Source organism: Balaenoptera physalus, assembly GCF_965194825.1.
Source record: "Balaenoptera physalus genome assembly, chromosome: 3".
Taxonomy (NCBI): Eukaryota; Metazoa; Chordata; class Mammalia; order Artiodactyla; family Balaenopteridae; genus Balaenoptera; species Balaenoptera physalus.
In genome coordinates, this window is record NC_138890.1 from 142,816,375 (window position 1) to 142,840,108 (window position 23,734).

Here is a 23,734-nt window from a genome sequence, read left to right on the forward strand (position 1 = left end):
AATTGTCTAATTTAATGGCATGGCTAAGTATAGCTAATACTCATGGAAAAATTAATCTTTTCAAAATCATGGATTCAGAACTATAAAATATAGATGCTGCTACAGTTTCTACAAAAACTACTTTACCACTGTATGGAGTTTTACATTTTTTATTTTCCAGATGAGTCTTGAGAAAGCTTTTACATGAGAGACAGCTAAGTCTTGGCAGTGAAAAAAATTCAAAGCTAGGAGAAATATATAAAGGCTTGGATATTAGGAGTTTCAGTAGATTTGACTTCCATTTTCATGTTTTAATGGGAAAATGAATATAATCACACATGATTTTTTGGTGTCTATATTCCCATATATTAAAATGGGAAGGGTGTTATGTTTTAGGAAAGACTTAGGGGATCACAAAGTCAAATGTCTACAGGGACCAGAGAGTTAAAGGAAATGGATGAAATGAGCTGTGGTGAGTACTAGGGAATGATGTGGAGTGAAGCACACTGGAGAGAGCAGATCGCATTTAAACCAACTGACTCACATCAGGCGAGCAAACTGCTTGGCACAATGTTGTGATGTTTTTTGATTTTTCAAGTGTAACTTACATGTGAATTTCCAGATTTTCAGCATTTAATTAAAAAATTTTAGGTCACTGTGCAGATCAACCAAAACTTGTCTGTGGGTGACCATGGGACTCTACCTTGGTGTCTACCATCAGAAGAACATTAAGAGAAGATCATAACTGATTCTGTCTCTGGGTCCTCACATTACAAGGACAGAGACTGAAACCACAAGAGACCACCTGGCGGGTAAGCATTTTATGGATTCAGCAAATATTCTAGACATTATGCTGGAAACTGAAAATACATTTCTTGAACAGGGCAGACACAGTCTCTAATACAGTGGCAGGGCCCAGCTGGACCAAGGAAACTTTGCATCTCAGATAGTCCCGATCCACAACAACCAACTTGGATTCCTCTGCATGCATTCACACCCCCACAGTACCATAAATCTGATGTTGTGATAGGTTGATCAAGCACTCTCAGTTACTGGAATGTTCAGATAATCAGAAATATTCTGCAAAGAAAATTAGGCCATGTTTCAGCCTCTTTCTTCACTACTTTATCAAGAAAGATATGAGTAAATATTAGTAGATATTTTATTAGTAGATATTTTATATTTATTTAATTAGTAGATAGTAGAGAAAATATATGGAAATGATGGGAAAGCCTTTCTTTTAGCACTTGACAATAGAAACGGCATTTGTAATTTTAGCTAAGGTGGTAATTTCCTAATGTGACATCACTAAGGTGTTCTAAGTAAATCTGTAGGAGATGAAAATTCTCTTGGAAATAATTATTGTGTTACTGCTTGGTGAGTAGTTATTGAGATAGCAAGACAATTAACACCTTGCTGGTATTCATATGGTCTTGACCCCTTCCCACTTAACAGCCTTTGCTCACTCTATTCTCTCTCTCTGGAATGTTTTTCTACACATTTAAATCCTGCCCATCCTTGAAGGTCCAGCTCAGTGGTGTCTCTTCAGTGAAGTGGGATGTTATCTCTTCCTCTAATGAATCCCCATTTGTGTTTATTTCTTATTCCAATAACTGATGGTAAGTTTCTTAAGGTCATAGATAAATGAATAGGTGACATTTTATCTCTTAAATTATGGAGTACACTCTTCCATTGTTTAGAGTAATAGTATAATCTTAAATTGTGTGTTCACTTAGAAATCTGTTCTACTGGAGTTCTACTATGGAAATGACATAAAAAAAACACAAAATTAAGATAAGTCCTCTAGGGCAGTGTGAGGGGCATACATAGTGCCCCCTGTCATTAGGTTTAAAAGAATAAAAATCTGTTTAGCGGTGGGGGAATGGAAAGGGCCAGGAGAGAAAATCACTCTTTCAGATCTATATGGAAATTTTTTTTTGTACGTGGTAGAATGAAGGAAAAAAATACTAATTGGATATTAGTTGCTTCAATTTAGGCAATTTCAGAAATAAGTCACTCTCTTTGTTGCAGAAGGAACATTCTTTTGCTTCTCAATGCTTTAAAATCATTATTCCACCTTTCTCTTTCTCTTGTGAAAATCTGCTAGGTTCTACACAAACAGAACTAAGTTTGTATTAGGTCCTACTCTAGGTAAGCAAAATATTCGGGTAAAAGAGAGAGAATATTGTCCCATTCTTACCTACTCATATCACAACATGCCAAGTCCTTCATAGCAGCAGAGCAAGCATTACATGATGAATGTGCAAAACAGGGCATGGGGAGAGAGGCAGGGGACTGTCAGGAGGAAGCTGTTGAAACAACACACAAAATGATAGGACATATAATTAGCTCTGTAAATTGTGAGACATAATTCATGGTCCTGTTTCTCTTAGGAAAATGTAAAAATTAGATTTTTCAAAAATGTAGGCAAAAACTAAGACAAGGAAAAATTATGAGCACAATTTTGCAGAGAGACCTACAATTACCATGAATGCTCATATTCCATCTTGTTCATTTCCTTATAAGGTTGGATTTGCTCTGAGGTTAAGCTGATGGAAGGGAAGAGAGGGCCAGCATCAGTATGTAACTTCACAGGTGTGTGAGGGAGTAAAGGACTAATATAGGACAAAAAGATAAGGAACTTCTAGTAGCTGAGAGAACTGCGGCCTCAGGAACCTCATTTGGGGGGGAACTTGGGGTTCCCTAGGAAACTGTACAGTAATCATGAAGTGCTGTTGAAGTCAGAACGAGAGTTAGGCTAAAAGAGCCAATGAAGACTTCATGGGGGACATGGGGGATCTTTAAGACCCCAGGGGTCAGATACAGCTGCAGGCTGGGACCAAGATAAAACACAAATCATTTCAGGAGGGCTCTAAATAAAGCTAGATGTCCCTAGAGGCACCGAGCCTTATTTGAAAGACTGTTGGCTTGTGGTCTTTTGGGAACCCTGCATTCCTATCTTAGCTCTTGTATGCCTGTGATCTCAGGCATCACTATCATCTACAAAAACTGGCTAATGACCTAAATCCTACCTACATTTTGAAGAAAGCATCTGTCAAAAGAAATGGATTCTAGTCTTCCTCTTAGACTCTCTTAATCCCATTCTCATATTCTTCAGCTCTGAATTGGCCAAATAAATGTACTCTGGTGTAGTTATTGTTTCCATTTAGTGAATATCTAATATGCATCAGATACTGGTGAGAGACATCTTACCTTATCTTATTTCAAATCTTTATATCTACCCTACAAAGTTGAAGAAACAGAGGTTCAGAGATATTAATAGAATTACTCCAGGCTATACAGTTAGTAAATGGCAAAGGTAGGATTTGACCATAGGCAGGTTTAGTTCCAAAGCTTGTTCATAAGCTTGGGAAAGGAGTAGGAGTTAAATGCAATGTAAATAATTAATACTATCACTTTAGTTGGCTAATCCTGAGCTGTACCAATATCATGCCACAAACAGTGGGCAGGCAGCTAGCTTCTAACAACTGCATGGAACTTTCAAGTGAAATACAGTTGTTATGCAGATCGTTTGGCTTAGGAACAAAAAGCAAACAAAATCCAAAGCTTTAGCGGAAACTTTGAAGATAAAAAGCTTTTAAAAAGGAAAAAAATTATTGTTAAAAAATGTTATTGAATGAGTTTCTAAGAATGGCTATTGTTATTTTTAAAAGAAAAACTCCGTGTTCTTTTAAGAAGCATAGGACTGCTAGCAATTTCAAGAGGGATGGCATCTGGCTCAACTAACTTTCCCCAAATGTGAGCAGCAATGTCATATGAAGCCCAAGGTAAGAGCTCTCTGGAAAAGATAATTACCAATCAACAGCCATTGTTCATTTTTTGTTCATTCATTCATTAAATTTTTTTTTTCATTTTAAAAGTGTTGAAATACACAGAGAAGTATATAAACTGTATGTAATGATTTTAAAGAATGATTATAAGTCAAACAGCAAAGTAATAAAAGGAATATAACATTGCTTGTTGATTAGAAGTTGCCCTCCAGAGTACCTTTTCTCAGTCAGGTCTCTTTGGAAAGGTACCTTTTGAGTAATGACTTGAAGGAGATAAGGGAGAGAGTCAAGAGTTTTTTGAAGGATAGCATTCTAAGTAGAGGGGGCATAACTTTTAAAGGCTCTGAGGCAGCAGCAATGCTGGTGTACTCAAGGACAGTGGGAATCCTGTTTGACTGGAATAAAGACAATGAGGAAAAGTATTCTGAAATAAGGCTAGAGACAAAATGGCGGGCTCAGTTAGGTGGGCCCTGATCCCGTGGGCCTTGTAGATCTGTAGGATTTTTAATCTGATATAGGAGCAATTGGAGAGTTTTGAACATGGGAGTGTCATGAACTGATTTACATTTTAAAAGGATCAATATGACTGAGGGCAGAGGGAGAAAGACAGGTCAGAAAGACCACTGCAATAATCCGAGCAAAAGATGATGTTGGCTTTGCACAGGGCAGTGGCAATGGAAGTAGTGAGAAGAGGTCAAGTTATCGATGTAATTTAAATATGATTTGCTTACATTTTTACTATCACTCATATATGCTTAAATATTATATTCACTTATATATGCTTATAGTAGTTATAACTTTCTATGTTATTTTATTCCTTGGTTGTATCATAGATCTACCTGTGATTATTTTCCTTTAAAATCTCTTTTTGCGAGGGTCTGCTGGTGACAAACTCTTTTTTCTAAAAATAAATATATTTCTCCTTTATCTCGGTCTGCAATTATTTTCTCTCAGCAAATTGAAGACATCATTCCACTCTCCTATGACTACCATTGTGGCTGTTAGCCTAAATGTTGTTCCTTTGACAGTAATCATCTTTTTCTCTCTGACTGCCTTAAATCTCCCAATGGTCTTTCTTGGGCAATTTCTCTATGATATGACTAGATATGAGGTTTTTTAAGAAATATTTTTCCTGTTTGGGATTTTTTACAATTCCTAAATCTATAAATCAATGTCTTCTATTGGTTGTGGAAAATTTTCTCTGCACTATTGCCTCAGTTCCTTCCTTCTCTTTCTGGAACTTCAGTTATACATACGTTACACCTTCTTATTCTATATTCTCTGTCTCTTAGCTGCCTTTCATCTCTCTCTCTCTCTTTTTTTTTTTCCATGCTGCATTTTGAAGTGTTTCCTTTGGTCTACTTTTCCGTTTACAATGTCTTTGTTCAGATGTATCTAATCTGCTGATAAATCCTTATAGTGAGTTTTCTATTGCAATTATTATATTTATCATTTCTAAAAGAAATATTTCATTGCCATTCAAATTTCTTACACCATATTTCAAATTTCTTGAAACTATTTTTAAGCATATATTTGAATTATTTTAAATTGTGGGTGCTATTATTTTAATATTTGACATTTTAAAGGCTCCATTTCTGCTAGATTTTACTCATGAAGTTTTGTCTCCTTGGGTATTCTGATTTTTGACCATGTGTATAATCCTTACAAAAGTGTTTGTGGGAGTTTTTGAGGTGTAAAATGAAGGTGCATTCCTTCACTGAGGACTTTCATTTGCTTGGAGAGCATGGAGCATTAGTAGTCTGGTAACTTTTTTTTTCTTTTTTTGGCCATGCCATGTGGGATCTTAGTTCCCTGACCCAGGATTGAACCCATGCCGCCTGCAGTGGAAGCTCAGAGTCTTAACCACTGGACCACCAGGGAAATCCCATTCTGGAACCGTTTCATTTATTTATTTACTTTTGTTTAGTTTGGATATTTTCCTTTATTTAGAGGTTGTGATAACTGACAAATGTCTAACATGAAGATCCTTAACTACAGTTACACTGAGCCTGCTTTTAATAAGATTTTTACTTATGTTCATAACACTTTTTTTTAACAATTCAATAGTTTTTTTTAATATATAATTTTTATACAGCAGGTTCTTATCAGTTATCTATTTTATACATGTTAGTGTATATGTGTCAATCCCAATCTCCCAAATCATCCCACTTCCACCCCCCCACCACACTTTCCCCCCCTTAGTGGCCATACGTTTGTTCTCTACATCTGTGTCTCTATTTCTGCCTGGCAAACCAGTTTATCTGTACCATTTTTCTAGATTCCCCATATATGTATTAATATACGGTATTTGTTTTTCTCTTTCTGACTTACTTCACTCTGTATGACAATCTCTATGTCCATCCACATCTCTAAAAATGACCCAGTTTCGTTCCTTTTTATGGCTGAGTAATATTCCATTGTATATATGTACCACATCTTCTTTATCCATTCATCTATTGATAGGCATTTAGGTTGCTTCCATGACCTGGTATTGTAAATAGTGCTGAAATGAATATTGGGGTGCATGTGTCTTTTTTTTTTTTTATGATTAATCCTATTTTTTTAACATCTTTATTGGAGTATAATTGCTTTACAATGGTGTGTTAGTTTCTGCTTTATAACAAAGTGAATCAGCTATACATATACATATATCCCCATATCTGCTCTCTCTTGCATCTCCCTCCCATCCTCCCTATCCCACCCCTCTAAGGGGTCACAAAGCACTGAGCTGATCTCCCTGTGCTATGCAGCGGCTTCCCACTAGCTATCTATTTTACATTTGGTAGTGTATATATGTCCATGCCACTCTCTCACTTTGTCCCAACTTACCCTTCCCCCTCCCCATGTCCTCAGGTCCATTCTCTACATCTGCATCCCACTACTGAGCATATACCCTGAGAAAACCATAATTCAAAAAGAGTCATGTACCACAATGTTCATTGCAGCTCTATTTACAATAACCAGGACATGGAAGCAACCTAAGTGCCCATCGACAGAAGAAAGGATAAAGAATATGTGGCACATATATACAATGGAATATTACTCAGCCATAAAAAGAAATGAAATTGGGGGCTTCCCTGGTGGCGCAGTGGTTGAGAATCCGCCTGCCAATGCAGGGGACACGGGTTCGAGCCCTGATCTGGGAAGATCCCACATGCCACGGAGCAACTGGGCCTGTGAGCCACAACTACTGAGCCTGCACATCTGGAGGCTGTGCTCTGCAACAAGAGAGGCCACGGTAGTGAAGAGGCCCGTGCACCGCGATGAAGAGTGGCCTCCTCTCGCTGCAACTAGAGAAAGCCCTCGCACAGAAATGAAGACCCAACACAGCCAAAAATAAATATAAAAATAAATAAATAAATAAATAAATAAATGAAAGAAAGAAATGAAAATGAGTTATATGTAGTGAGATGGGTGGACCTAGAGTCTGTCATACAGAGTGAAGTAAGTCAGAAAGAGAAAAACAAACACCGTATGCAAACACATATACACGGAATCTAAAAAAAAAAAAAAGTTCTGAAGAACCTAGGGGCAGGACGGAAATAAAGACGCATATGCCTTTTTGAATTATGGTTTCCTCTGGGTATATGCCCAGTAGTGGGATTGCTGGATCATATAGTAATTCTATTTTTAGTTTTATAAGGAACCTCCATACTGTTCTCCATAGTGGCTGTATCAATTGTCATTCCCACCAACAGCACAAGAGGGTTCCCTTTTTTTCACACCCTCTCCAGCATTTGTTGTTTGTAGATATTCTGGTAATGCCCATTCTAATCAGTGTGAGGTGGTACCTCATTGTAGTTTTGATTTGCATTTCTCTAGTAATTAGTGATGTTTCATGTGGCTCTCGGCCATCTGTATGTCTTCTTTGGAGAAATGTCTATTTAGGTCTTCTGCCCATTTATTGATTGAATTGTTTGTTTTTTTAATATTGAGCTGCATGAGCTGTTTATATAGTTTTGAGATTAATCCTTTGTCCATTGATCCATTTGCAGGTACTTTCCTCCCATTCTGAGGATTGTCTTTTCATCGCTTCCTTTGCTGTGCAAAAGCTTTTAAGTTTCATTAGGTCCCATTTGCTTATTTTTGTTTTTATTTCCATTACTCAGGGAGGTGGGTCAAAAAAGATCTTGCTGTGATTTATGTCAAAGAGTGTTCTTCCTGTGTTTTCCTCTAGGAGTTTTATAGTGTCCAGACTTACATTTAGGTCTCTAATCCATTTTGAGTTTATTTTTGTGTATGGTGTTAGGGAGTGTTCTAATTTCATTCTTTTACATGTAGCTGTCCAGTTTTCCCAGCACCACTTACTAACGAGACTGTCTTTTCTCCATTGTATACTCTTGCCTCCTTTGTTATAGATTAGTTGACCATGGTTGCGTGGGTTTATCTCTGGGCTTTCTGTCATGTTCCATTGATCTATATTTCTGTTTTTGTGCAAGTACCATATTGTCTTGATTATTGTAGCTTTGTAGTATAGTCTGAAGTCAGGGAGTCTGATTCCTCGAGCTCTGCTTTTTTCCCTCAACATTGTTTTGGCTATTCGGGGTCATTTGTGTCTCCATACAAATTTTAAGATTTTTTGTTCTAGTTCTGTTAAAAATGCCATTGGTGATTTGATAGGGATTTCACTGAATCTGTAGATTGCTTTGGGTAGTAGAGTCATTTTCACAATATTGATTCTTCCAATCCAGGAACATGGTATATTTCTCCATCTGTTTGTGTTGTCTTTAATTTCTTTCATCAGTGGCTTATCATTTTCTGGGTACAGGTCTTTTACCTCCTTAGGTAGGTTTATTCCTAGGTATTTTATTCTTTTTGTTGCAATGGTGAATGGGATTGTTTCCTTCATTTCTCTTTCTGATCTTTCGTTTTTAATGTATTGGAATGCAAGAGATATCTGTGCATTAATTTGTATCATGCAAATTTACCAAATTAATTGATTAGCTCTGGTAGTTTTCTGGTAGCATCTTTAGGATTCTCTATGTATAGTATCATGTGATCTGCAAACACTGACAGTTTTATTTCTTCTTTTCCAATTTGTATTCCTTTTATTTCTTTTTCTTCTCTGATTGCTGTGGCTACGACTTCCAAAACTATGTTGAATAACAATGACAATAGTGGACATCCTTGTCTTGTTCCTCATCTTAGAGGAAATGTTTTCAGTTTTTCACCATTGAGAATGATGTTTGGTGTGGGTTTGTCGTAAATGGCCTTGATTATGTTGAGGTAGGTTCCCTCTATGCCCTCTTTCTGGAGAGTTTTTATCATAAATGGATGTTGAATTTACAAAAGCTTTTTCTGTATCTATTGAGATGATCATATGGTTCTTATTCTTCAATTTGTTAATATGGTGTATCACATTGATTGATTTGTGTATATTGAAGAATCCTTGCATCTCTGGGATAAATCCCATTTGACCATCGTGTATGATTCTTGTAATGTGTTGTTGGATTCTGTTTGCCAGTATTTTGCTGAAGATTTTTGCATGTATATTCATCAGTGATATTGGTCTGTAATTTTCTTTTGTTGTAGTATCTTTTTCTGGTTTTGGTATCAGGGTGATGGTGGCCTTGTAGAATGAGTTTGGGAGTGTTTCTTCCTTTGCAACTTTTTGGAAGAGTTTGAGGAAGATGGGTGTTAACTCTTCTCTAAATATTTGATAGAATTCACTTGTGAAGGCATCTGGTACTGGGCTTTTGTTTGTTGGAAGATTTTTAATCACAGTTTCAATTTCATTACTTGTGATTGGTCTGTTCATATTTTCTATTTCTTCCTGGTTCAGTCTTGGAAGGTTATACCTTTCTGAGAATTTGTCCATTTCTTCCAGGTTGTCCATTTTATTGGCATAGAGTTGCTTGTAGTAGTCTCTTATGATGCCTTGTATTTCTGCAGTGTCCATTGTAACTTCTTTCTCATTTCTACTTTTACTGATTTGAGTCCTCTCCCTCTTTTTCTTGATGAGTCTGGCTAAAGGTTTATCAATTTTGTTTATCTCCTCAAAGAACCAGCTTTTAGTTTTATTGATCTTTGCTATTGTTTGCTTTGTATCTATTTCATTTATTTATGCTCTGACCTTTATGATTTCTTTCCTTCTACTAACTTTGAGTTTTGTTTGTTCTTCTTTCTCTAGTTCCTTTAGGTGTAAGGTTAGATTATGTATTTGAGATTTTTCTTGTTTCTTGAGGTAGGCTTGTATTGCTATAAACTTCCCTCTTAGAACTTCTTTTGCTGCATCCCATAGGTTTTGCATCATCGTGCATTTGTTGTCATTTGTCTCTAGGTATTTTTTGATTTCCTCTTTGATTTCTTCAGTGATCTCTTGGTTATTTAGTAAAGTATTGTTTAGCCTCCATGTGTTTGTGTTTTTTACGTTTTTCCCCCCCGTAATTTATTTCCAATCTCATAGCATTGTGGTCAGAAAAGATTCTTGATATGATTTCAATTTTCTTAAATTTACCGAGACTTGATTTGTGACCTAAAATGTGATCTATCCTGGAGAATGTTCTGTGTGCACTTGAGAAGAACGTGTAATCTGCTGTTTTCGGATGGAATGTCCTATAAATATCAGTTAAATCTACCTGGTCTACTGTGTCATTTAAAGCTTGTGTTTCCTTATTAATTTTCTGTCTGGATGATCTGTCCATTGGTGTAAGTGAGGTGTTAAAGTCCCCCACTATTATTGTGTTACTGTGGATTTCCTCTTATAGCTGTTAGCAGTTGCCTTATGTATTGAGGTGCTCCTATGTTGGGTGCATATATATTTATAATTGTTATATCTTCTTCTTAGATTGATCCCTTGATCATTATGTAGTGTCCTTCCTTGTCTCTTGTAACATTCTTTATTTTAAAGTCTATTTTATCTGATATGAGTACTGCTACTCCATCTTTCTTTTGATTTCTATTTGCATGGAATATCTTTTTCCATCCCCTCACTTTCAGTCCGTATGTGTCCCTAGGTCTGAAGTGGGTCTATTGTAGACAGCATATATATGGCTCTTTTTTTGTTCAGTGAGCCTGTGTCTTTTGGTTGGAGCATTTAATGCATTCACATTTAAGGTAATTATCAACATGTATGTTCCTATTACCATTTTCTTAATTGTTATGGGTTTGTTTTTGTAGGTCCTTTTCTTCTCTTGTGTTTCCCACTTAGAGAAATTCCTTTAGCATTTGTTGTAGAGCTGGTTTGGTGGTGCTGATTTCTGTTAGCTTTTGCTTGTCTGTAAAGCTTTTGATTTCTCTGTCGAATCTGAATGAGATCCTTGTTGGATAGAGTAATCTTTGTTGTAGGTTCTTCCTTTTCATCATTTTAAATTTATCGTGCCACTCCCTTCTGGCTCGTAGAGTTTCTCCTGAGAAATTAGCTGGTAACCTTATATGAGTTCCCTTATATGTTATTTGTTGTGTTTCCCTTGTTGCTTTTAATAGTTTTTCTTTGTCTTTCATTTTTGTCAGTTTGATTACTATGTGTCTCAGCGTGTTTCTCCTTGGATTTATCCTGCCTGGGGTTCTCTGTGCTTCCTGGACTTGGGTGACTATTTCCTTTTCCATGTTAGTGTAGTTTTCGACTATTATCTCTTCAAATATTTTCTCGGGTGCTTTTTCTCTGTCTTTTCCTTCTGCGACCCCTCTAATGAGAATGTTGGTGCATTAAATGTTGTCCCAGAGGTCTCTTAGGCAGTCTTCATTTCTTTTGTTTCTTTTTTTCTCTATTCTGTTCTGTGGCTTTGAATTCCACCATTCTGTCTTTCAGGTCACTATCCATCTTCTATCTCAGTTATTCTGCTATCGATTCCTTCTAGTGTATTTTTCATTTCAGTTATTATATTGTTCATCTCTGTTTGTTCTTTAATTCTTCTAGGTCTTTGTTAAACAGTTGTTGCATCTTCTTGATCTTTGCCTCCAGTCTTTTTCTGAAATCCTGGATCATCTTCACTATCATTATTCTGAATTCTTTTTCTGAATGGTTGCCTATCTCCACTTCATTTAGTTGTTTTTCTGGGGTTTTATCTTGTCCTTTCATCTGGTACAAAGTCCTCTGCCTTTTCATTTTGTCTGTCTATCTGTGAATGTGGTTTCCTTTCCACAGACTGCAGGATTGTCATTCTTCTTTCTTCTGCTGTCTGCCCTCTGGTGTATGAGGCTATCTAAGAGGTTTGTTCAAGCTTCCTGATGGGAGGGACTGGTGGTGGGTAGAGCAGGGTGTTGCTCTGGTGGGCAGAACTCAATAAAACTTTAATCTGCTTGTCTGCTGATGGGTGGGTCTGAGTTCCCTCCCTGTTGGTTGTTTGGTCTGAGACAACCCAGCACTGGAGCCTTGAGGCTCTTTGGTGTGGCTAATGGTGGACTCCGGGAGGGCTCATGCCAAGGAGTACTTCCCAGAACTTTTGCTCCCAGTGTCCTTATTCCTGTGGTGAGCCACACCTGCCCCCCACCTCTGCATGGGACCCTCCAATAGTAGCAGGTAGGTGTGGCTCAGTCTCCTATGGGGTCCCTGCTCCTTCCCCCTGGGTCCTGATGTGCACACTAGTTTTTGTGTGCCCTCCAGGAGTGGAGTCTCTGTTTCCCCCAGTCCTGTTGAAGTCCTGCAATCAAATCCTGCTTACCTTCAAAGTCTGATTCTCTGGAAATTCCTCCTCCCATTGCCGGCCCCCCAGGTTGGGAAGCCTGACGTGGGGCTCAGAACCTTCACTCCAGTAAGTGGACTTCTGTGGTATAATTGTTCTCCAGTTTGTGAGTCATCCACCCAGCAGTTATGGGATTTAATTTTATTGTGAATGCATCCCTGCTACCATATTGTTGTGGCTTCTCCTTTGTCTTTGGATGTGGGGTATCTTTTTTGGTGAGTTTCAGTGTCTTCCTGTCGATGATTGTTCAGCAGTTAGTTGTGATTCCACTCCCCTCACAAGAGGGAGTGAGCACACGTCCTTCTACTCCACCATCTTGAACCAATGTCTCATCAACCCTTTTAAAATGAAACATCAGTTTCAGGTTTATGAAGACGCACCCTAATTTTTAAAAAATGATAGGCTTTATTCTTTAGAGAATTTTTAGGTTCACAGCAAAATTGAGCGTGAAGTACAGAGTTCCCAACACACTTCAATCTCCCCCTACACATAGCCTTCCCCACCAGCAACATCTCGTACTAGTGGGGTACATTTGTTATAGTTTCCTAGTGAATTTAAATTTAGCTTCCAAAACTGCATAATGAAAAGCTTTTTTTTTTTTTTAATTTCTCAGGGACAATTCTCTATTTTTTGTTCAGCACCAAAGCAACTTTTCTTGTAGTGCCCTCATGTTGGAAGAGGAGATGGTTTACATCTGTTTCAGATTTAAACTGAGATCTATCTTTATGAGATGAAGGTCTCCTATTAAACTACCCACTTGGCAGTTCTGAACGTGGTTTTCTGTTCCTGTAACAAATAGGCCGTGAAAACTGAAGCTTGAGTTTGCCAGGTTAGTAAACACTCTCATGAAAAAGTAGTTTTCTCCTATAAGAAGAAACTTCTATGTTTTTTCTCTTAGAGGTAGAATTTGGCCTGAAAAATTCCTATAATCTTTCAAGGTCTTCAATGCAACTAAGAAGGCTTAAACATTGCTTTCCTCAGTCTTTTTTGTTGGTTTCTGTTGGATACCTGGCCAAGTATTTTATCATAAATAGAAGTCCATTCATTTATTCTCTCAATCAACAAACAATTATTTTACATTTGCTACTGTGCTGGGTATTTAGGGGAGGCAATTATGCATTGGATATTATTCCTGTCTTGAGGAGCTTGCAATCAATTTCAGTAGGAAGTGCATGACGACTATTCAATGTAAAAGTTTTCTGAACTGTAGAGAAGTTCAACATTATTTATAATGCAGTGTCCCTATCTTTTTCCCAAATGCAATTGAAGTAATTAAGAACTTAGCTTTGTGGGAAGAAACCTGTGAATCATTACTCTCTGTATCAACACCGCAATTTCTTCTGGTTCTTATGGAGGAACAGGGATTTAATAGAAGGGGACTTAGGAACAAAACTAGGGTGGAGATGGGGGTTCCAAAGATTTTACCACCAGCTTAAACTCTGTTCTCTTTTAAAAATATAATTTAAAAGATTGTTTTATACAATTTTTAAAGGTTACTTTCCATTTAGAGTTATTATAAAATATTGGCTAAAACTATGGAGAACAGTTTCCTTAAAAAACTAAAAAAAGAACTACCATATGACCCACCAATCCCACTACTGGGCATATACCCTGAGAAAACCATAATTCAAAAAGAGTCATGGGGGCTTCCCTGGTGACGCAGTGGTTGAGAATCTGCCTGCTAATGCAGGGGACACGGGTTCAAGCCCTGGTCTAGGAAGATCCCACATGCCGTGGAGCAACTAGGCCCGTGAGCCACAACTACTGAGCCTGCACGTCTGGAGCCTGTGCTCCGCGACAAGAGAGGCTGCAATAGAGAGAGGCCCGTGCACCGTGATGAAGAGTGGCCCCCACTTGCCACAACTAGAGAAAGCCCTCGCAGACCCAACACAGCCAAAAATTAATTAATTAATTAATTTTTTAAAAAAAACTTAAAAAAAAAGAGTCATGTACCAAAATGTTCATTGCAGTTCTATTTATAATAGCCAGGACATGGAAGCAACCTAAGGGTCCATCAGCAGATGAATGGATAAAGAAGATGTGGCACATATATACAATGGAATATTACTCAGCCATAAAACGAAACGAAATTGAGTTATTTGTAGTGAGGTGGATGGACCTAGAGACTGAAGTGAAGAGACAGGGTGAAGTAAGTCAGAAAGAGAAAAACAAATACAGTATGCTAACGCATATATATGGAATCTAAAAAAAATGGTACTGATGAACGTAGTGGCAGGGCAGGAATAAAGACACAGACTTAGAGAACAGACTTGAGGACACAGGGGCGGGAAGGGGAAGCTGGGACAAAATGAGAGAGTAGCATTGACATGTATACACTACTAAATGTAAAATAGATAGCTAGTGGGAAGCTGCTGCGTAGCAGGAGATCAGCTCAGTGCTTTGTGACCACCTAGAGGGGTGGGATAGGGAGGGTGGGAGGGAGACTCAAGAGGGAGGGGATATGGGGATATGTGTATACATATAACTGATTCACTTTTTTTGTACAGCAGAAACTAATACAACATTGTAAAGCAATTATACTCCAATAAGGATGAAAAAAAATATTGGCTATATACCCTGTGTTGTACAATATGTCCTGAGCCTATCTTACTCCCAATAGTTTGTACCTCCCACTCCCTCACCCTATATTGCGCCCCCCGCAACAGTAACCACTTGTTTGTTCTCAGTATCTGTGTAAACTCTGTTCTCTTGGGTCCATTAAAAGGCTGATATAGTCCTCTCTCTCCTGTTATCTGAACCTGTTTCACGTACGTGAACCACGAGTATGACCTTCATGGGGAGCCTGCTATCACCAACATTGTCCAGGAGATCTTGTAGGTGTCACTTCCAGAACTAATATAACAATGGATGTCACTTGTTGGTCAATTATTTTACAACTTCATATGATCATAGAGTAGTTCTATGGACATTGAAAAACCTGAGTAGGACCCGCACCTACCATAAGATGTAGAGTTCATTTGACACTTTCAGGTATTCATTCTTAATCCCAGGAAAATACTTAAATAGTTAGGACATTAGATTTATATTTATATAGCTTAGAAAAAAGTCCAGCAAATCAACTTTAAACAGTGAGATATTTGATATCCTATCTTTATTTACACATTCTGGGAACAGCAGATCTGAAAGGCAAACCAAGGTTAATGTTCTGGCAATCAGCTGAAGTTAATTGATGGAGACCTTTCAGAGTAAAATAAAATTATCTTGACAGCTTTTCATTAGGATAACAACCTGACAGTCAAGGGACTACCTAATTTTTTCCCTAATCACAACAAATTATTATTAATAGCATCTCACACGTGTATTGCACACCTTGAGAGATGGATCCCAGCAGACTTCAGGGCACAGATTGGTGAAATAACCTCCTCCCCATTAGCTAGATCCTGGCATCCCTAAAATAGTGATACAAGAGTAGTTTATTCTAAATAAAGTTCAAAGGGCTGTTTAACTTCTTAAATTTACACCATAAAGTAAAGATCTAAAAATATGAGTGTTAAAAAGTAGTGTTCCAGAAACTTTCACCAGATAATTGTAGCCCACATGAGTAATTTTTCCTTTTTTTCTTTTTTTGAGAGAATGACTCACTCCTCAGAAAAATTTACTTTGTTCACAGAATATGCATTATGTACTTGATGAAAACAAATCTTTTATAGCTTTAGAATGAATCATAAAGTCATAACATGAAGAGCAAGAAGGAAACTCTTTTCATTTGGCCACATAACCTAGGATAGATTTGGGAGTGGTTTCCCCAACATTCTGGTGAGAATTTCATAGCTTTCATTTCCCTAAGCCTTGAGCTCATGTCTTTGTGTATTTATGAATGCTGGAAGAAAGAGAAGAACATGGAAGATAAAATCCTGGGTGAAGGCTGGAGAAGCTTCATCACTTTAGTCTATCTTTATGCCCTTCCAAGAATTCTGAAGAAAACTCCAGAATAGTACTGTAGAGAGAAGAGCCTGGTGATAGGTCATCCAGGTAAGGTAGAGCTGAACACAAAATTGGGAACTCTTGATTAAAGGCAAAGAACAGGTTTGCCCCTAACATTTGTGTGGCCTGGGCTTTTATAGGTCAATTGACAAACTGTTAAATAAAATATGTTCTGTCTTCCTACCTTGAAATTTCACCTTCATAAATGACACATTGAAAAATTTGAATCAAGCTATTGTTTTTATGTAGCTTTATAAAACAATTTCACAATTATCAATTAAAATTTTTTTTAATCATTTTTTTAAAATTATTTATTTATTTATTTATTTATTTATTTTTGGCTGTGTTGGGTCTTCGTTTCTATGTGAGGGCTTTCTCCAGTTGCAGCAAGCGGGGGCCACTCTTCATCGCGGTGCGCAGGCCTCTCACCGTCGCGGCCTCCCTCGTTGCAGAGCACAGGCTCCAGACGCGCAGGCTCAGCAATTGTGGCTCACAGGCCCAGTCGCTCCGCGGCATGTGGGATCTTCCCAGACCAGGGCTCGAACCCGTGTCCCCCGCATTGGCAGGCAGATTCTCAACCACTGCGCCACCAGGGAAGCCCTTATCAATTAAATTTAAAGGCAAAACTATAAACAGTAATTAGTGAATATCACATTTTAAATAAATATAATTTAAATGAAGCTGAAATTTAAATATATTTTTAAATATTATTCAATTTCACTAAATACTTTTATATAAGTATTGGCAATTATACCATTCATCTTCAAACTAGTTGCCAATGTAAAGAAATGATATCATGCTTCTTGGTGTTATGCCTAGATGTACACTTTTAAGGGAAAAATGAATTTTTTAATATTGCAAAAATATTCCTCAGCCAAGTGCAATTGTTGTGAATATTGCACTAATCCATGAATATCTCCAGTCATGAATTGGAACACAAAGACGATCAAGAAAATAGATGTTTGGCACTGGGAAACGGTGCTTTATTCTGTAAGAATCATTGCATCTATGCTGAGTGGAAGGATTTAACAAATTAATTAATTTGTCTTAAAAATTTTTTTAACCTAAAGCCTTCTCTGACTCCATAGTTGTGTCCATCTTCAGTGTCAATAGGGATACAGTCCAAAATCTCTGTGGTGTTTGGATATAGTAGCTTTTTGTTTCTAGGCTATTGGGAAAGAGATGAGAAAAAGCATTTCCCTGGGGCCTGAACTGTGTTAGTTACAGGCATGAATGTTTAAGGTTATGATTTGAATGATACCATAGTTGAGCACCACATTCTAAGTGACAGAGGTGCCATGTGTTTTAAAAAATTCTGATTTATGTGTACGTTTGTGATCTGTGGGGCTCTCTAAAGCATGGAGTTTGAGGAGGAAACCTTGCACAGCTCTAGGAGAGATATAGACAAAAGAGGTTTACAAATTCCAGAGTCACTGACTCTGTTTTTTAGAAGCCCTGGGAAACCCATCCATGTTGCACAGAGAGCTCTTGCAGATGACCTGTGAAGGCAGGCACAAGTGTAACACCAGGACACCCAGGAAGAAAGCTTCAGGAGGGCTTGTTCCCTGATGGTTTGATGGATGTAGGCATGGGTGGAAGCAGGGATGGGGGAAAAGAGCTATTTTTGGAGGTGCAACTCTCTTGTGAGAAGGATTCTACATGAACAAACTTCGAAATAGAATTGTAATTGTCCATATGGATGTGTCTAGATTCAGTGCATGATGTATTTCATGGAGTGTTTTTCCTTTAGCAGTATTTGTCAAGGATTCTTCAAATAACCTGGGGACTCTCTTAAAATCTATCACAAAGCAGTTTCAGGAATGTAAAACTCTCTAGAGCCCCATTTCAGTTGCTACAATAAGGTAAGATAAAAGAATTGGAAACTAACTACTTTGATGATAGGCTCAGCTTTTAAACTATTTGTTACCTCTGGCTCTTTTTTTTTTTTTTTTTTTTCTTTTTTGGCAAGGGTACAGAGGTTAAAGCTGTGAGAAAGAATAGCACAAAGCTACATGGTAACGAAAAACTGGGCTTTTATTGAACATTCATTTCTAAAGACATCAGACCACAGTGTTATGCACACTTTTAATGAATTCCATTTTTGGGGCTTCTGATTGATGCAACCAAACAACCAGATAATTTACATTTAAAAATGACAATACTAAAAAATTAAAGAGAAAGAAGGTTGCTACGGAAATTATTCCTGTACATATGATAGGTGAGTATCTCAATTCGAAATGTGAGATGGTCTCAGAAGAAATACAAGTTCACACTGCAATAATAATGTAAAAACATCTACTAACCTAAATGAGAAGAACATTACTTATGTTGAAGAAACTTCCTTATTTCCTTTTATTTATACAATGGGACTATAAGCCTTTATATTAACAATATGGCCAGAAACTGAATTGAAAAGCTAAAAATTCTCATCCTGTTATTTTGTATTTTATCAGTTGGTATACAAACATCAAATTTGAGAGCAAATGAACACATGTCCCCTTTCAGGACAGGAATAGTGCTGGTTCAATGATAGACAGTCAAACACTACAGTGATGGTGTATATGCCAAAATGTCAGGGTCTAAAACAAAATCATTCTAATGAGCAAAAACATCTAGACAAATTGAAAAGCCATCTGCTATGTTTAGAGGATTGGACATAATGAAAAACATTTTGAAACAAAGGTTCCATGATACAAGCTGGGTTTATGTAGATGTTGGAATCCCCAGGAATACTGAGAAAGAAGCTGGACTGGTTAGGACAGGCAAGTGATCCTGTTGGAAGGACAGGTGTGTTGTTTCAACTCTTTGCTTAATAATTTTTACTGAGGAGAAGCTGGTTCCTAGATCCATAATATGACATCTTTCTATAGTCTCCGAATAGTCTGTAAATCTTAGAGACCTCACTTCTCTTGGCAGGCTTCGTGAAGGTCTTGGAGTTCTTTAAAATGTGTTTGCTGGAGCTGTCAGATTCAAGAGACTCTGACTTATTAGGCGCAAGACTTTACTGTTTAGTAAGAGCCATGGAATTATGTACAAAAAAAATCAAAGTTTCAGCTTTGCTATGACTGTGCTGCAAAAACTCTTCAGGAGAAATTAAAATCTTCTTAGCTGCACCCAAGGAGAGGTCCATAAATACCAGGACTATTTTTTCATTGCAACTCAATACACAGATTAGGATTACCATTCATATCACCATTTTATGTGATATGGTTATTATGTTGTCACCTGAACTGAACTCACGGTTTTGTGCCAAGCACTAAAAGAGGTAGATTATTTTTTCCAAATAGGTGTCATTTAGCATGCCGTATCCTTAATGATACCCTAAAGACTTGAAAGAGTTAATGTTCCCTCCCTCTCAGTATCAGAAAGTAATTTAAGGCTCCACGAAAATTTAGATTCTCATTATTATAATCAGAGATAATGAGGATAAATGTGCAGAGATAATTGGGGCACAGTGGCTGCGAAAGGATGACAAGCGTGGACAACACTTTTTGGCAGCACCACAGGTTGTTACATGGGGAGCAGCTGATAAGCTCTGAATGCTTTAATTCCTAAATCTATTCGGTTTCAGGTTTCTACAGTGCCCATCACCTGGACCCTATTCTTTATGACTATCTGCTGAACATTGGCTGAGTCAAAATTGTTTTGTTATGAGCTATTCACATCACCATAGGGAGACTGGCTTATATTATGAGCCTCAATTTTCCTATAAGCCACTGAACATGAAAACGTATTTCAGAGTAGATTAGTTCCTAAGAGGAGGGTGAGACCATGAAACTCTGGTTGCTCGTTCTTCCCTAAGTGCTGAATTAAGAAGCAATTTTTAATTTTCTTCTCCCAATGCCAATACCATCCCGAGGCAAGAGCATTTGCCATAGATCCAGCAGTTGGGGGTGGGGAACTGGGGTGATAATTGTGGGGCCTGGTCTGGGCTTTCTGCTAAAAAGGCAATGACTTGAAAAGGCACTTGGCTTGGGAGAAAAAAGGAGGTAACTCTGCGAGCTAGTGCTAAAAAAATACCTAAAAATGACAGGGTATAAACTGCCCACAAGCCCTCCTATCATCACCAAGATACAATAATGAAAATTGATTCCTTCCCTAGCCATGTAACATGTCTTCTCTTGTCTTTTTATGATTTTCCTTTAACTGCAGGGCTACCCTTGGTGCTCATGTTACTCTGATTTAACTTGAGTAAGTTAGTGAAAGAAGGATGAAGATGAACACACGTGTGATATGTCTAGAGCCTGTAATCTCTTTGCAATAGTATTGCAATACTTGACCACTGGTACTGCTGTACTCAAAGAATATGATCTCCCAAGCACTTTGCCTTCTCAAAGAACCAGTCTAGAATGTCATAGTACAGTTTGTTACCATTTCTTTTTGAACATTTCGTCTTCCATCATTTGGATGCAGACATCTAAACTTACAGCATTGAAAAGTTTCAGCAACCAGTATGTCTCTTTTATATTCCAACAAATGCAAAAAATGCAATAGTTAAAGCTGTTTTTTTTGTTGTAAGCCAGAGGAGCAGTGTTTAATCTTCCTCACTCCTTCCCTCCCAAGATGATCTTGTAAAAAACATTAAGTTGCAGTTTTCTTAGTTATCAAATGAAGATGGTTGTATTTATAAAAATTAATTGAGATGTTATGTGGGAAAGTGCTAAGTGCTATAAGGAGCAGTGTTATAAAAATGCAAGACCCTGCTGTCATTAGCTGGAGATATTACGCTCTGGTATTAGAAGAATTACGATCTAAGAAGCATCCAATAGATGTGTAAGAAGGGGACCTCTTTCCATTGGAGAAATATGTTTTGCACTTCATAAAGAGTGAAGTAGAATTTTAGAAAAGGGTTTTTTTTTGAGTCTTTCAAGTGTTTTTAATCAGTTTTATGAGTAATGGTAAAAGGATAACTTCTAGATCACGAACACCAGTTATTTAGGACCCAAGGCCCTATTCTCTATTGAGTAGAGTAGAATCCAAACCTTAGGTTAAAATATGCCATGAGCAATTCTGTGTTTTATGTGTGGGTGGATGAGAAAGAGAGAGAGAGAGAGAGAGAGAGATTGTCAAAGATCAATGCCAATTTCTTTAACTAACATTTTATTTCTTGATTTAAAGAATTTTTCTCACATGTCAGTTTACAGTATCATTTGGCTGTGTGAACTTCTTACTATTCCGAGTGTCATAGTGCTTACCTCCCTCATCATTCATGGGCTTGAGGAAGCCCGACTCACTGCTTTCCAACACACTCATACAGGAGACAGACCCAAAGTCTGAACTATTATCACTTGACATCTGGATGAATAATGCTTTGCTTTTGTTGTGGTTGACTAAACCACATTAATGTTATGAGTTCTTGATCTGTCTTGCCTTGGTTTCGCTCGAAAGACCGCAAGATACCTCATGACCTTGGACAGTTTAATCCAGCTCATGAAAATGGCATATTTATCTCTATCATGACTGCTAAGGAACAGGAGTGTAATAATGTTGTATCCATGAATCACTGAAGTCCAAGAATTTGGTCTCACTCTAGTTCCATTATCAGCATGAAGAAACAATGGGTACTCCTTAGTAATGGAGACAGCTACCATCTTGATCATGCCAACAGGCTGCAATTGGTTGAAAATTGTCATGTGACTTGCCACAGTTAACCCTGTCATTTCTTCTCCCCCAAACCATTAATAGAGTAGTTCTCAACTGGGGACAATTTACCCCTTCCACCTCAGGGGACACTTAGAAATGTCTGGAGGCATTTTTGATTGTTGTGACTGGGGAGGAATTACAGGCATCTCGTAGGTAGACTCCAGGGTTGCTGCTAAATATCCTACAATGCACAGGACAACACCCCACAACAAAGAATTATCAGATATAAGAAGTCAGTAGTGCTGAGATTGAGAAACCCTGTTTTAGAGGTAAGGAGTTTCAGACAGCCGGTGGGGGACTGGGAGGATGAACCATAAGCCTGGGTCAGATCCACTCCACATTGGCTATGAAAAAAGAGGCAATTTGGTGGTGATAAAGTCTAATTCAGAGCATTCCTGTTATGAGAAAGACATAAGGCTCCCATTCTCCTTTTGGGACTACATTAATATTGCTCATACCTCACTGCTGATTCTAAAGCATTCAGTGTTTACTTCCCCACTTCCTGATAATCCTGCAGGGAGGGAAGAAATCCAGAGCAATTTATGACATGCCCTATTCCCATCATATTTCTAATCACTCTACCCAAATATATGAGGGATTGTAGATTGTCCATATGTGGCAATTTGCATGTTACCCTTTAATGCGGAGGTTTCTAGAAGCTGCACATCGTCTGCACACAAAATATACTGGTGGTGTGGCAAAGCGGCTGCAGGATAATTGATCAATTTTCCAAATTCCATGGATTATGCCAAGATTCATTCATATTAAGTCAACCTGGGATCTGCAATCTATGGTAAATTAAACTTATTTAATAAGGGCATCTGTTGTGATCCCTTTCATGTTGGCTTCAGCAGCATTCCTTTTTCATTATGAGTGAGGTTTTGTTTTTGAGTCTCATGACAGCAACTCTTCCCTCCATAAAGCACTGAGCTTTTGCCAACTTTCCAACCACCTCCTGAATACATTAACTATGTTCCATCAGGTGGCAGAGAGGACATTTTGAATTTTCTGTGGCAGATGGTTTGACGCATCTAATTGAAGTAATATATCTTTCAGAGTCTTGATATGCTATAAGGAAATGCAAAGCATGTCACATTGTGACAGATCTCTCTTGGCTGAAGTAGGAAATTTGGAGTAAATGTGTTGCACTCAGCATAGACATGGCATTTTTCAAGGGAAAAAACCCTACCTCTAGACGTTCAGCTTTATTAAGGCAGACATTTGTGCCAGTTACATCTAAGAAGGGCATCAAGGATTCTATTAGCCAGTTTGGGACTCGTGTTACAATAAACTGAATAAAGAAAGCCACCTGTTCAAAATTAGGCCATAATCTAGGAAAGGAATGGCTTTCAACAAGTCCAAATAGAGGTACATAATGTAGAAAATCAAACCCCCTTACTGGCTTTCAAGGTCCGCAAAATGGAAATTCATTTTTGCATAATAGAACCTCACTGGCGCGTGATGGGAAAGAAACAATCGATTTAAGAGTTCTAACTTCTGAGAGAGCTTTCAGGTATGCTCAAAACTAACAGTGAAAAAGACATTTCCATGAAGATAACTCAGCTCCCACTAAATGGGGGCTTTTATATATTTAGGTTTGGGTCTTCCTTCTCAGATGCAGGAACTTTTGCAGTGAAGCAAATAGATGTAAAAAGATTTCCTGTTTAACAGAAGCTGGATCACGTCTTTCTTCAGCATCCTGAGGTTCTTTTTTGGGGTTGGCAGTGAGTGCAGTGAGGAAGCCGTGGCTTA

At 37.9% G+C, this 23,734-nt stretch overlaps 2 protein-coding genes across 2 annotated transcripts in view; both read left to right on the top strand.

Moving 5' to 3' along the window:
• Positions 1-3,757, top strand: part of OXCT1 (3-oxoacid CoA-transferase 1) — a 160,859-nt gene extending 157,102 nt beyond the window's left edge. The window contains exon 19 of the mRNA XM_082454521.1: positions 3,654-3,757. Within this exon, the coding sequence (XP_082310647.1) occupies positions 3,654-3,742 (89 nt within the window). The 3' untranslated portion in view covers positions 3,743-3,757. The remainder of the gene's footprint in view (positions 1-3,653) is intronic.
• Positions 1-23,734, top strand: part of PLCXD3 (phosphatidylinositol specific phospholipase C X domain containing 3) — a 434,729-nt gene that overhangs the window by 107,754 nt on the left and 303,241 nt on the right. The window lies entirely within an intron of this gene.